A 14687-nucleotide genomic window follows, 5' to 3' on the forward strand; every position below is an offset into this window, starting at 1 on the left:
GTTCGGTAAACGTGTGTGTGTGTGTGTGTGTGTGTGTGTGTGTGTGTGTGTGTGTGTGTGTGTGTGTGTGTGTGTGTGTGTGTGTGTGTGTGTGTGTGTGTGAGTTTTGAGTGTATGCATTGATGGATGATGAGACACATTTCCCCTTTTTGTTTGTCTTTGTGGTTCATTTACGTATTTTTTAAGCTATGTTTGCCTTTGTAGTAGTTTTCAAATCATTTTTGTGTAGCTATTTATGTTTTTCTGTTCATGTTGTGTCTTCATTGCAATGATGTGTCTCTTTGATATAGTTTTGCATCTCTTCATGGTTGTTTTGCCTCTTTATTGTGGTTTTGCGTCTCTATACTTTGCATCTCCTGATCAGTTGTACTTTCGAATCATTTACGTTTTGTTTTTTATCTGGTAATTGTGCATCTCTTCATGGTCATTTTGCTTTTATTGATATTCTGCAGGTAAACCATAACTGTCGGATGTGGCTGTTGATTGAGAAACTTTAGCTGAACTCAGTATTTAGTTTACGCTTGGCATGAGAAGCTTTCTGCTTTTTGATTTGTGTACACAAAAACAGAATGAGAAAACTTGAATTGTGTGTGCGTGCGTGCGTGCGTGCGTGCGTGTGCGTGCGTGCGTGCGTGCGTGTGTGTGTGTGTGCGTGCGTGTGCGCGTGTGTGTGCGTGTAGCTGAGATAATTTCCTGGGATCAACACACTTTCTGTCTAGTCTTAAATTTGCTCTTCCCAGTGACTGTCTGGAAGTTATTGTTTGTAAGAGAACAGATGTTTCCATCATCTTGCAGCTCATATAAAAACTCTTCTACACTGAATTTGTCACTTGTATATTTTTTTCTTCACCCAAGACACCTTGAGATCAGGGCTGCAGAGAAACACTTTCTGCACACATGCATCACATCCGAAACAAAAAGCGTGATAAAAACACCCAGCCGTTTCTCTTTCGGCAGTCTCAAGATTGCAAAAGTCTGATCTCACGAAGGAAGGAAACAGAGCTCTGTATGTTTCCCTCAGTGTATACAAAATCTGCCACTTCCTCAGGCTGACCACTCTGCAGCGAGACTGAAAGGTAAGATGTTGCAGCTTTTTGCTCTGCAATGCTGTGACCCAGTTATCATTTCAAAAACCTGAGTGTGCTTTCCTTTTGAGGTTGTACTTGTCAAAGTGATATCAAGATGAGAATTAGCAAAAAAAGAGCTGGTGTTGAGTATCTGTTTTGTAATCAAAGCTAACAATTGAGTAATCATAAAAGCAGAACTGACTGAAATGAAGTGATTGTTGCTTTTAGTTGTAAACGTGTCTGTGACTGCTCTATAAGTGGAGGTCTCCTGCTCTCTGTGCAGTGACGCAGTATCTTGTCTCCTGGCTGCATGCTGTGTATTGATTATGCCTTCTTGAGTCAGATGTTGACAAAGCCATGTACAAATCTACATTTTTTTTTATGTGCAACGCTTTCCTCTTGCCCTTAAGCCTGATTTACATGTTGGAGTGCTGCATTCGTGTCTGTCAGCACATCAGTGAAAATGCAATACAGAAATGTTCTATTTTGGTAACAAGTGCTTTTCCTTTTACCTTGTAACTATGCTTATTTTTAGCAACCAGGCACTTTCGTGACTGTGAAGAACTGCAGAAAAAATATTGAAACCAGTGCATGATTTTCTAAATACTTGTATGTCGACACCATGCAGCTTAAGTAGGTGTGAGGTATTTTTGAGATATTTCCATTAGGGCTTGTGTGACTTCTTCACGTTTTGGACCCTCAGTCACTGTCAGAGCTCATGGCGTGTGAGCGTGACCATGACAGACGTTTTTTATTTGGAATCGGTTTGTGGTGATGACTCTTAGTGCAGAGCTGCCAGAGCTGGTATGCATCTTGTGGGAAACTGAACTGAGACCTCGTGACCGGTTCAGTCTTTCTCACGGCATTCAGACTCTGTATTTGGGTCCCAGTGTAACCAGTCAGGTGTTCCTTCCTATCAGAGCTGTGGGCTGATGTGAGTTCCCACCCTCTCTTCTCGGATGTGAACTCAGACCACCAAACCACACAGCCTGAATCATTATGGTCCTTTCATAGTAGAGGCGAGTTCTTGAAATGACTTTCATAGAAATGATGATCATTATACTAAAAGCCTCCTGTTAAAGTGAGAGCACTTGTTTCTACAAATAAGGGATCCAAATATAGTGGGGCATGGAGAAATGTCTGTTGCATCACAAACTTCCTCTAGAAGCCACAACATGCATTTCAGTTCTTTTTTAACAAATAAGACATACTGTGGTATTTTATCACAGTTAAAGGTGTTTGTTGATCTGAGGACAGAGCCAGTGGGTGTAACAATAGACTGTATAAGGCTGTAACTAACAATCATTTTCATTATCGATTAATCTTCCAATCATTCTCAAGATGAATAATTGAATACTCACAAATTACAGGTGAGCATGGAGAAATGTCTGTTGCATCACAAACCCACATTTTCTTTTAAATGTAAGTTCTTGTAAGTCTAAATTTAACGAATAAGACTTAACGTGTTATTTTGCTAGCTTTCAAAGTGTGTTTTTATCTTGTTACCTTAATCAATAGGCAAGCTAGCTGTTTCCCTCTGCTTCCATTCTTTATGCTAAGCTAAGCTAAGGCTGCAACGAATAATACATTTCATTATCAATTCACCTGTCGATTAGATGGATCCATTAACATTAACAAATTACAAGCATGGAGAAATGTTTGCTGCATCACAACCTTTCTAGCAGCACATTTCCCATCTTGCCTCATTTATATTTACAACATGAGAGAATCCCTGTGGCCGGTGCACGTCAGCAGAGGACAGATAGCAGCTGTGTGTCTCTGTGAGACGTGAGGCCTGATTACAGCCTACGCTGATGTTTTCTACAGCTTCCTGGCCGCTCTGGACAGTGACAAGCACAGGCTCTTATCTCCCAACACAGGCTGGCATCAGGCTATTACTCTCTCACCATGCTTCACTTGTCTACTAGAGCAAAGTGGTTATGTTTCAGATTGAAATGTCTTTAAATGAGACCCTCTTATGAGATGAATAAGAGCTGAAATAAATCATTTGACATGTGGCCGTTTATTCATTATTTTGTTAAGAGCTAGAGAATTGATACCATTTAGTTTTTTGTATATTAAACATGATGCTAAAGCCATGAGCTTAGCTTAGCATAACGACTGAAAACAAAAACGGTCTTTCTTGGACTGGTGTGCTACTTACTAGCTTGCTTGCTCGCTAGCCTGGGACATAAGCTAACCCCAAAACAACATTTCTTTTTAAAACTTCAGTTTTTCTAAAGATTATACAACCACACGCTAACATTGTTTAGTGAGATTTAAAGGTGCTATCCGATTTATCTACCTTCAGACAAAGCCTTTGTGTTTGCTTCCAATCTTTATGCTAAGCTAAGCTAACAAGCTCTTCATCTCCATTATAGATTTATCTGTCTGTCAATAGTGAAATATGTCCAACCAAGAGGATGTCTTTTAATGTGATGTTTTGTCAGTCCAAAACCCAAAGACTTAAAATGATGAAAAGCAGAGAAATAGCACTAGATGGACTAGTGGTAAGCTGATTAATAACTGCAGCAAAGCTATCATTTGACCAATCCAACAATGGTAAGAAAGCACATGAGCCTATTTCCCAAAGTATCAAACTCTAAAATAAAGCATTTAAGTCTGAATTGACATTATACAAACAACTACCTCTAATATTTATTAACAACATGTTAAGCCAGGTCATGATTTATTGAAGTAAGATTGAAATAAGTCTACTGGTCCGCAAAAAAAAAATCTAGTACACAGACGCACGTCAATCATCAATAATGCAAAGGTTGGCATTTGGTTTGTTTTGCAGCTCTGACATCAGTGAAGCCTCACTGCTCTTCCTGCACTTGAGGAAGCTTTTGGTTTGCCAGGAGACGGCTTTAATAGATTCAAGATAGTTACTGACCTAATTATCATTGCCTTGCAACAGAGTTGGTGGTAATTGATTGATATAGCTTTGTAACTCAGTTCCAGTGCAAAGAAAAAGCAATAGACGGCATTGACCACAGACCAGAAGGAAATTCATGGAGGTGAAAATATGTATATTGAAATGAAATGTACTGATCATGTGCAGTGGGGTGATGCTTTGTAATGCTGATAGGAAGGGAAGATGAAGACATGAGCTGTCTAAAACAATGTAGGATTTTGCTCAGATAGTCTGTTGTTACATCAGATCCTGTGTGGTAGAGGTTACGGTAGATTACCAACCCTCTGCATCATCAGGTCGCAGACTTGTATCCAGTCACTTTTCATGAAAACAATTATATTAAAAAAGGGTTTTCCACAGTTAAATCATCCAAGTGGAAACAAACCCTCTGCTCAGGAGGTACAGATATATCTGGCTCTGACGTGGACGGGGACACTGTGGAGATGACAATCAGGAGAAGGGGCATCTTACCGGAACGTACTAGAATAACCTTTACTCTCTCACTTTTACTCTTTCAGCTGTGGGGACTGAAGAGGAGGTCTGCGTTCAGTAAAGAGGGAGGGTTCAAGAGACGAAGAGAAGGAGGAGGAGGAGGAGGAGGAGACAGGAACAAAAAGAAGCCAGTGAAGCAGAGAGAGACAGAGAGAAGGCAGCAGTGATACAGATGATAACAGACTGCTGCTGTTTAAAGATGGATTTAACTTTTCTTCAAACTCTGGAGAGAGAAAGAGTCCTGGAGGTTCTTCGGAGAGACCAACAGCTGCGTACTATTGAAGAGGACAGGATAAGGTGAGTCATTTTGACTACTTTCATAATTACTACTGCATGGGAAATACTTCTTACAGTAATGATGCTGAAGGAGAATGTACAACCATCTCTCATTATGAGACCAGCAACAAACAGTCATAATGGAAATAAGATTTTGTGGGTTTGTTGTGACAAGAAGCTTATAAAGAATTGATGTTTGTCATTCACATTTATGTTTACATTTGCTGACAGAAGATAATTCTTCTTTGTCTAACAGCTTAAATACATACTGTATCTTCAAAATGAACCGTTGTATATCAATTACTCAATTGAATTAATGAATTATTGCAGGAAACGTTTTTCATATTAATCCATAGAGAACAAAGAATGCAATTAAAATAAAGTCTTGATTAATTTATTTTAATAAGGGCCCAATTTAAAACAGCAAAACTACATCAACACATCAGTTTACAAACTAACCCTTACCCTGTCACCCAACCCGTTAATTATATCCAGTCTTATGTTAAATACCTCCTAAACACATGCTATGATTTTGAATCCTTAGCTGGTGAAAAATCATGTTAACCCCTTTTGTTGACTATCTTACCTTTAACAATTCAAGGTAAGTATAAGTGATATGTATATGGTCATTTTGTGGGTGGAGTATTCATTTAAAGTTTGTGCTTTCCTCCATCTTCATCTCAGGAGGATGAAACATGACCTCCAGGAGCTTCGGAGGAGAGGTGCGAAGAGTTTCTCCCGGCAATACGGTGAGCGGACCTGCGCTCGCTGCCAGAGGCCTCTGGGAAAACTGTGGAACTCCGGAGCGGTGTGCCGCGGCTGCAGCCACCGCATCTGCAGCCGGTGTCGCGTGGGAGCGGAGGACTGGAAGTGCACGGTCTGCCACGCCTACAGGTGCACATGCTTACTACAACTATTAAAGGGGACCTATCATGCAAAATGAACTTGTGTATGTCTTTTATACATAAATATGTGTCCCCGGTGTGTCAGGGAACTCACAAAGTCTCAGAAACAAAACCCTCTCTCTTTTCCTCCGTGCCCAAATTTCTAAAAGCGGGGTTACAACGGAGCTGATCCAGATTTGCTGCCAATATAACGTAATATAGGAAATGTGGGCTGGCTTTACACCCACGGCCCTATCTGAAAGTTGTTATCAGAAACAATGCCCGACTGTTTTGGACATAATACGGTCTTTGTTTACATTAGCAAGTATCGCTAACACTCAGAGCTAACCTGTAGCCTACTGGAGAGAATGTGTAAGAAGCAAAAAGGAACTCACCTTGTGGTAAACCGGCAAGAGAAAAAGCCTTTGAGCTGCATACTGTTTCAGAAATAATCCTTGATGTGGTTTGACACTGAGTTGCAACACAGCTCAAGTATTTCTAACCACTTTTACCTTGTTTTTCTCCACATTTAGCAGTTTTCTTTGGCTATAAAAACATTTCAATCTCACTTTACAGCAACTGCTCATTTCCAAATAGACTCTAGTACGTTAATAAGTATGTGTGAGTGGTAATAATGTGATTTTGTTTTGTTTTTATTCCTCACAGAGATGTCAAGTTCAGGTCTGGAGAGTGGTTCTTAGAGGAGAGGGCTAAGAAGTTTCCTTGCACCGCAGGTGTGTTTACAATACTCATTCATATTTATAACCTGAATAAAATGCTCACATTTGTATTAAGTGTCACTGTCTTCTTTTGATAGTGTGTAAATGTTTCTCTTTTTATCGATCCTCACAGACAAATATGAGATGGTTGGAGACAAACTATTAAAAACCTACAATGTGTTCAGGTACGAGGAGTTTTAACACATGTGTTCTTGAACATTATATGATTATATATATTATATGAGAAACTTGAAAATAAAAGCCAAAGTAACATGTTTTTTGTTCTGATATTTTTTACAGTCACATATCAGTAGTGCCTCCGACTCCTCCGCCCTACTTATTATCAGATTATGCGTTTCTGAACAGACATGGGGTAAAACACTGACATATTCCCATCTTTATTCTACAAGTGTATGTATGGACTGAGTGCCAATTAACGATGTGTTTTGATCTGCAGGATTTAAAAAACTCAAAGCCTTTTACCAAATCTATGGAGGATCTGATGGATTCCTTCACCAGTCATATTAAAAGTAAGTTGATGCATCTTTGAAACACTTCCTCTCATCGGTTTAATGGTCAACATTGATGAGCAATTCTTTATGCAACACCAAAAAAAGTCAAGTATTTCCAGTGTGCATGGTGAGAACTTTTCAGAATTGACAGCATGACTTCCTCTTGATGTTATTGCATATTAATCTGATGAGCAATGATTACCACAAAGGAAGTGTGTCATGAATAATATGATGCAAACACAATCAAGAGTTAATCAACTGCACGAGAAGTTGCATAAGATAAGGGTCACAGAAAGCAACGACATAATGTATTGCATTGTTAAAAGAAAAAAACAGTTTGAAATGTGTATCTGGCTTTAAATAGTTTTAGTTTTTCTCTGTGAGTTAACATTTATTCAGTTATTTCCTGAGATTTGAAGAGTCTAACTCAGAGGTGTACAAACTACGGCCCGGGGGGCCAAATGCGGCACGCGGACCATTTTGAATCGGCCCTCAGCAAATTAAAAAAGTATAATGAAATATGGCCCACAAATCAAACTTGTGCTTGTCTTATATTGTACTTCTTAAATATAAATGTAAAAATATATTACACAGTAGTATTCATGTGTTAATAAGACCACTTTTCAAATAAATGTAGTCAATTAAACGTGGAAACATTTTCTAACATATCTTAGTTGATAAGAAAAAAGCCCACTGACTTGAAACATACCCTTCCTATTTCTCATTATTATAATCAATCTGAGGCTTCTGTTTGAAGGGATGAGCTGCCAACACTCACAAGCATCATTTACCTACATTTGATTGATTTTTGCTAACCTCTACCCTATACCTCTAGTGAGTTCCCCAGCCCTTCGTATATTTTTTTCTGTATGTGGCCCTCGGTGAGAAAAGTTTGGACACCATGGTCTAACTTCTTGTTTCTCGATGCAGAGATTTCCACTTCTCAGAACGATGTGCGAGGAGACCTGCTGAGTGTGGACAACGACCAGAGAGGCTCCAAATTGAGCACCCAGAAGAGCCTCTCTGAAACTGACATCAGCAAATCTAGCAGGGTACGTGAGCTGCAACAAATCCACACGTTCAGCTTTAGTGCCTTAAAATGCCAGTACACCTATACTGGCTTTTTGGGGTTTTCCCTTTTCCTGTAGTGTGTCTTATGGGTTTTTGTGCATGTAAATGGTCTGCAAAGTGTTATTCCACAGGCTATAAGAATGTTAAACACCTGAACTTTTGAAAGGACATACATAACATTCATCTGTTTGCAACTCACATATATCATATATATCAATATTCCACCGTATAGACTATTCTGCACAGTTTCTATCATATTCTGTTTCTAATATATTCAATTTTACTTTATTTACTTGTACTATTTTATCTGTTTTATTGTGTTGCACTTTTGGAGGAGCCTGTGACCTAATATTTATATTGTCATAACTACACTGTAGCTATTCACACATGACAATAAAAGCCTTGAAACTTGAAACTTGAAACAAATGCTAAAATCCCAAAGTTCATTCCAGAGGCCTGAAACGCCTCGATCTGACTTTTTGTTTACTGCTGTTACACGGTGACATCACTATGTAACACTCGGACTCCAATTGGCTATCAAATGTACAAAATGATTTGGATCAGTATATAGGCCTACTTAAAGTACCAAAAGTGAAAGTCAACTCAATTTCATCTTATCTCGCTAAGAAGGAATAACTGTTATTAAATATTAAATAAATGACCCTGCGTCTTTCTCCAGCTCTTTAAAGGCCCTAGTCTTCCAAACCTGTTCAAGAAAAGCAAAGACAGCGACCAGGAGGGCTCGTCCACGGGGGCGGAGGAAGAAACTTCCTGTGGTTCTGAGTACTCCGGAGGAAAGAGAGTAAGTAGAAACTGATTATCAGAGAAAAAAATCCCCCAGTGACATCCTGTGACGTTAGAAATATCACACTCTTATGTCAGCCCTTTAGCTCATATAAAAAATACTCTTATTGGCCTCAGTTAGTACAACTAGACATATCTTATATATTTTGTTGAGTTGGTCATTTACATTGTCCAAAATGTTTCTTTTACTGATTTTAATGATTGAAATCTATAATAATTATTTTCTGTAATCTTCATGCCATGTATTCCCTTTGAGCATGTGTCTGCTTTGTAGTTGTTTGCCAGAAGCAGAATAACGATTACAAAGAAAAAAGTAATTCCCACATATTGATTGCCTTGTTTCATTAAACGGGTTGCTGTTTCCTGAAGCCAGAAGCTGTCAGAAATTAAATGTTTTAACTGAACAAAGTGGACATTTGATCAGATTAACAAGTTGAGCAAACACAAATGCAAACTCCAATCACAGCCCCTCCTGGACGTTCGTTTTCAGTCAAGCTACCAAGCTAAGCAACCAGAAAACACAGATGTTTTAACATGAAACTGCTATATTCAGTGTATCATGAAGTCCGGAGACCCTCAGTGGCAGAATACTACATGTTGTGTATTTAAATGTTCTCACTGGCAGAATACTACATGTTGTGTATTTAAATGTTCTCACTGGCAGAATACTACATGTTGTGTATTTAAATGTTCTCACTGGCAGAATACTACATGTTATGCTTTGAATGTTCTCAGGGCAGCAGCTGCAGCATCCTCAGCACAGACTGCGGCCTCTTGGAGAGCGTCAGCATGGACGGAGAGCTGGAGCTGGCTCTGTCCTACAGCAGCGACTCGTCCTGTCTGGAGATCACCGTCGGGTGCTGCAGAAATCTCTACTACGGAGACGCCAAGAAGAAGAAGTGCCACCCGTAAGGATAATAAATATCACTCTCACTACAAAAACTTGAAATCTTGCCATGTACATTTGTCTAATATCTACTCAGAATATGTCTTTACACCTGATATAAGACACAATAACTTCAGAAATTAACACTGCAGTGAGATATCAGGTCTTGTTTTTAGACAATGCATCATCTTGTTAAGTCAAAAAATCTTATTTTGAGTTGTATCTCAGATGAAACACATTCTGTTTTTACATATTTATTAGAAAATCATCAACTAATATCAGAAAACAGAAAACGTTTGAGCATTTGCGGCTTTTATTTTAAAACAACATTTCCTGATTCTGGTCAAATATAGTTCCATTTTTTTCTCCCAGCTAATTATAAGATCTGATTTATCTAAATATCCCTTCTTATTTCAAGAAATCTTACCAAGCAAATGTTCACTTGTTCTATTGGTAGATTTTTGTACGTGTTTCAAGTGAAAACAGCATGTTTTCAATATTGTTTAACTTGTTTTTGGAGCAGCATTTTTTCAAGTGCTCTGAATGCTTGTTCATGTTTAGGCCTTGTTTCATATCGGGTTATCCATCAAATACTCAGCATCTTGATATTTATTTGTGTAGGTACGTCAAACTCTGCATGCTGCCGGGAAAGAGCGGCAAAATGAAGACGACGGTCAAGAAAAACATGACGAATCCGGTTTATAATGAAGTGTTCAAGGTACAAACATGATTTTACCTCAGTTGTCTGGACAATAATTGTGCCACTTATCTCAAATTAAACAAATTTCTTGGTCTGGTGTTTGACAGTTTCCCATAGAGCGCCACCTGCTGCTTGGAAAGAGACTGCAGGCCTCTGTGTGGCATTCAGGGACCCTGAGAAGGAAAGTGTTTCTCGGCGAGGCCCTCTTCCCGCTGGATGGCTGGAGGTTTGAGGACAAGACTTCCCAGAGCTTCAACTGGTACCCACTTTGTCACAAGGTAAAACTGAAAGGCACTGTGTTCAATATTAAATGAAGAGTACATCCCCAAATGCTAGTTGTTCACACTTTGTAAGGTTATAATCTTACAAGAGATATTGATCTAACAATATAGCTTTAGATTTGGTTTTGGTAGGTGAATTTTATTACAATTTGGACTGAGACAAGGCAGAAGTTTCCTCCTGTTTCCAATTGTTATGCTAAGCTAAGCTAATTGACTGTTGGCTGTAGCATACAGTAGTTCTGAGGCGCTGTCTACACGGGAACGAAACGGGTTGTATCCGCTACTTTTCTCTTTCGTATAGCCCGTTCGTTCACACGAGGCCGTAACAGAACCGCGGAAACGGACCCCTCAAACGATAACGGGTCCCAAGGTGGATAGATCCGCGGACAGAATGCTCTGGGGGGGCAAACGGCTCCGTGTGTACGTCCTAAACGATAATTTCCTGATAACGATGAAGCCATAGCCCCGCCTCTCCCCACCTCTGCTGCTCACTGCTGTAGCATGGTCAGTAGCTACTATCAGTATTCAGCTACTGTCAGTAGATACTGCTACTGCTACTGACCATGATACAGATGTTAGTGCAAAATCTACAGCTCCTCTACCACAACCATCAGCAACAAGTGGACATGGAGAACTACATGAACTACATGTTGCAAAATCCATCGCGGAGAATAAACAGAAGGGCAACCAGGCAACCATGGCAACCATGCTCGGGGGTCTTCTTCGCTGCTTTTGGTGTATTTTGTTGCGGAAGTACAGCGCCACTTACAGACCCGGCATATGTACTACAGCGTCTCCAGCGGGTCGAGCGGTCTCGTGTGAAGGGACACGTTTATTGAGCCGTATCTGTCTGAACGGAATACTTTTTTGATATCGAATTTGGTTTGTTTGCGTTTGTGTTCCTGTGTAAATGGGGCCTCATACAAACATGATGNGATCCTGAACGGTGCAGCTGGAGCGCTGTGCCCGCATTGACGTCACCCATAATTTGGCGGGACTTGAAGAATCCCCGAGAAGATCCAGGAAATGGTCAACATTGAAGGGCAGATTAATGGTTATCAAAGTACAAATATCCAAAATCAGTTCAGTAACGGTTTTCAAGGGGACAATATTTACTCAAATTGATGGGTTTGGATGATGGGGGAAAATCGTGTCACAGACTCTTTAAGTACAATTGTGATAAAACAGACATAAAACATAAACAGAAGGGCAACCATGGCAACCACACTCGAGGGTCTTCTTCACTGCTTTTGGTGTATTTTGTGGCGGAAGTACAGCGCCACTTACAGACCCGGCATATGTACTACAGCGTCTCCAGCGGGTCGAGCGGTCTCGTGTGAAGGGACACGTTTATTGAGCCGTATCTGTCTGAACGGAATACTTTTTTGATATCGAATTTGGTTTGTTTGCGTTTGTGTTCCTGTGTAAATGGGGCCTCATACAGACATGATGACAGTAATATCTCATCAAGCCCTCAAAAGAATTAACAAAAAAAGCATATTTTCTGAAATGCCTTACTATCCACTTAAGTGAAAACATTTCAACATAAATAATAGTATGACTAATACAGAAAAAAACCTGCTCATCTATGAAAAATATATTAATATTTTATCCTTCCTCTTATCTCAGAATTTATTGCAGGCCGCTTATCTTTTATTCTGGTAGTTTTTATATGAAAAAAGTTATTTATCAAAGATTTGGTTTTCCATTTGAACTCAATAATTTTAAACATTTCTGAATAATGCAGTTCTTCATCACATAATGTATTCTGGGATTGGTTTTGAGGCTGCATGTGAGTTTATTCCCTCTCCTTCTTGTGTTTCTGTGCAGGCTTCAGAGGGAGGCGCTGTGGAGCAACACGGAGGAGAAGTGCTGCTCAGAGTCAAGTTCTCCTCCTCCGAGCAGAGGGAGGTCATGCAGCTCAGCTCCTTCAAGAGTCTGCAGGAGAAAGACACACGTCGGCAGATCATTTAACATGTGATAGTTTAATAACAACATATATCCACTTGATTAAAGCCTTTCATCTTGAAAAAGGATGATATTGCAGTTGTCCGTTTTGCACAAAAGTTGTTTAACTTCCTTTTTTGTTAATTTATTAATTAATTTATTGTTCTTTTTTTATTTCGTCCCTTACTTTCTGAAACCACAGAACGCATTGTACATCTTTTTGTAATGTTTGTGATATTGGGCTTAATAAATTAACTTGATTAAAGCTGACTTGATTTAACACCAGCAACGTCATTTTTTATTTTAATGTCATGAATTATTTTATATTGTGAATTCATATTATATATTAGAATATTTAATTATCATACACCTATTTATATAAATAAAGGAATTTTCTGTCATGAATTATACAGCTAATAATACATATTTACTAATAAATAAAATAAGTAGTTTACTGTAGTTTCTGATATGATTACATGAATTATAACATCCCAAATCATGCAGTAGATTATAATGTGTTTTCTGATGTAGTAGTTATCATGTGATTTCATTTATTAAATTAAACAATTCAATACTCCCACACTTTTTAAAAAGAAAAATACAGAAAACAATTAAGAACACATTTTCAGCATTACTTTACAGTACATTAATGAAGAACACTGCCTTGCAAAAACAATAACTCTGTTACAAGTAAAAGTCCTACATTCAAAATGACATGTTATAAAAGTAAAACAGCAAAAGTAAGTAAGTAAGTAAGTATTGAAGTAAAAGTAACTTCTGGGTTTGGAGTTATCCTATTAACGGAATATAATGACTGATTACCGTACATTTTGACTACTTCCTAAACTTTGGAATAGTTTATTCTAAAATTCTAAAATTGTAGAGTATCAGATTTTATAAAGTGATCAACTCCAGCTTTCAGATACATGCAGAGAAGACAAAGGTATAACGCAGGATACAAATGTAACACTTGCTCAAGTAAAGTTTATTTGTAGAATGATTTAGTTTAAGGGGAATAAAAGGCCCATGTTCCATCACTAGAGGTCAGAAGAGCGTCTCCTTCAGACTCCATGACTTCCTGCAGACTGAGTTTTAACACATGGCCATGATCTAACTGTCCTTATCAGAGGTGCCTAACACCTTCTCTTTTATGCAAACACAGAGCAGAACACATGCGTCAGAGTGTAAGCACACCTCATTGTGGCCTTGCATGTCTCTTTGTGCGTGTATGTGTCAATCTCCGTAGGCCTTTGAGGTGTGTTGTGTGTGTTCTGGTGTGTGTGTTTATAAATGCATCAAAGAGTGCAAGTGTATAATAAGCTTGAGGGTGTGTTTGTATAGATATGTGTGTTTGTGTGTGTGTCTGACGGGTGAGACCAGAAAGGAAAACTATTGTTAAATGCCATTCAGATTCCAAAACACTATGGTGTAATCCCTTCTAAAGATTGTTTGTGTTTGTTTATTGTCTGTAAACATGTATTAAAGGAATAATTCAACCTTTTGGGAAATATAATGATCCAACCCAACAGTGAGCAGTTAGCGTGATATCCATCTTATTATCTGGTTCTTGTCAAGTGTTCCCCAGAAGATCAAAATGTTTATTTAAATATGATAAAAGGCACAATATTAACAAAAGTGGTATTAAAGTGTGCTAGAAGCTTCTTTGCAGCATTAAAGGCATCGCTCAAATTCAATTTCCTCCTGAAAGTGATGTTCAGCTAAAGATCCATGCAATGAAATCACTGGAAATGAAACTGATCTGATTTTCCTAAACTAAACTCGAAGTGGTTTGACTCTCTCCCTCTGGACAATGAAGCCTTTCTTGTCTGGGTCTGTGTGAAAGACATTCTCTGGTTTCATTTGAAGAAGAAGAAGAAGAAGAAGAAGAGCAGCGATGATGTCACCGGCCTGGGATTCTCTGTAAACCCGGTCTGTTCTGGGTCACCATGGCAACAGTTGTTAGGATGCCAAACAGGTTGAGTGACGTCACCGTCCCTGTCACTCGGCAACGTCAGGCAGGCAAACATGTCATTCAGAAACACACTCGGCACTATAACATGGTCACAGTGCGTTATTACTGTAAGAGAGTCACCATGGCAACAGTTAACGAGCGCTGTGCCTTCCTTAATTG

The 14687-nt window shown here is 39.0% G+C and overlaps 2 protein-coding genes across 2 annotated transcripts in view; both read left to right on the top strand.

The window, feature by feature from the left end:
* Positions 1-4643, top strand: part of LOC104951554 (ectonucleotide pyrophosphatase/phosphodiesterase family member 1-like) — a 61482-nt gene extending 56839 nt beyond the window's left edge. The window contains 1 exon segment of the mRNA XM_010778236.1: positions 4503-4643. Coding sequence (XP_010776538.1) covers positions 4503-4643 — 141 coding nt within the window.
* Positions 4467-12836, top strand: sytl3 (synaptotagmin-like 3). Its single transcript, XM_010773111.1, has 12 exons — positions 4467-4773; positions 5437-5646; positions 6303-6370; positions 6489-6540; positions 6656-6728; positions 6813-6885; positions 7798-7919; positions 8618-8740; positions 9478-9650; positions 10250-10346; positions 10436-10606; positions 12440-12836. The coding sequence occupies exons 1-12, from the start codon at positions 4649-4651 to the stop codon at positions 12581-12583; spliced, it is 1431 nt and encodes a 476-aa protein (XP_010771413.1). The 5' UTR covers positions 4467-4648; the 3' UTR covers positions 12584-12836.
* Positions 12837-14687: the final 1851 nt, after the last annotated feature.

The sequence above is a fragment of the Notothenia coriiceps genome, unplaced genomic scaffold, assembly GCF_000735185.1.
Source record: "Notothenia coriiceps isolate Sejong01 unplaced genomic scaffold, NC01 NC01_scaffold00000339, whole genome shotgun sequence".
NCBI classification, from domain to species: domain Eukaryota; kingdom Metazoa; phylum Chordata; class Actinopteri; order Perciformes; family Nototheniidae; genus Notothenia; species Notothenia coriiceps.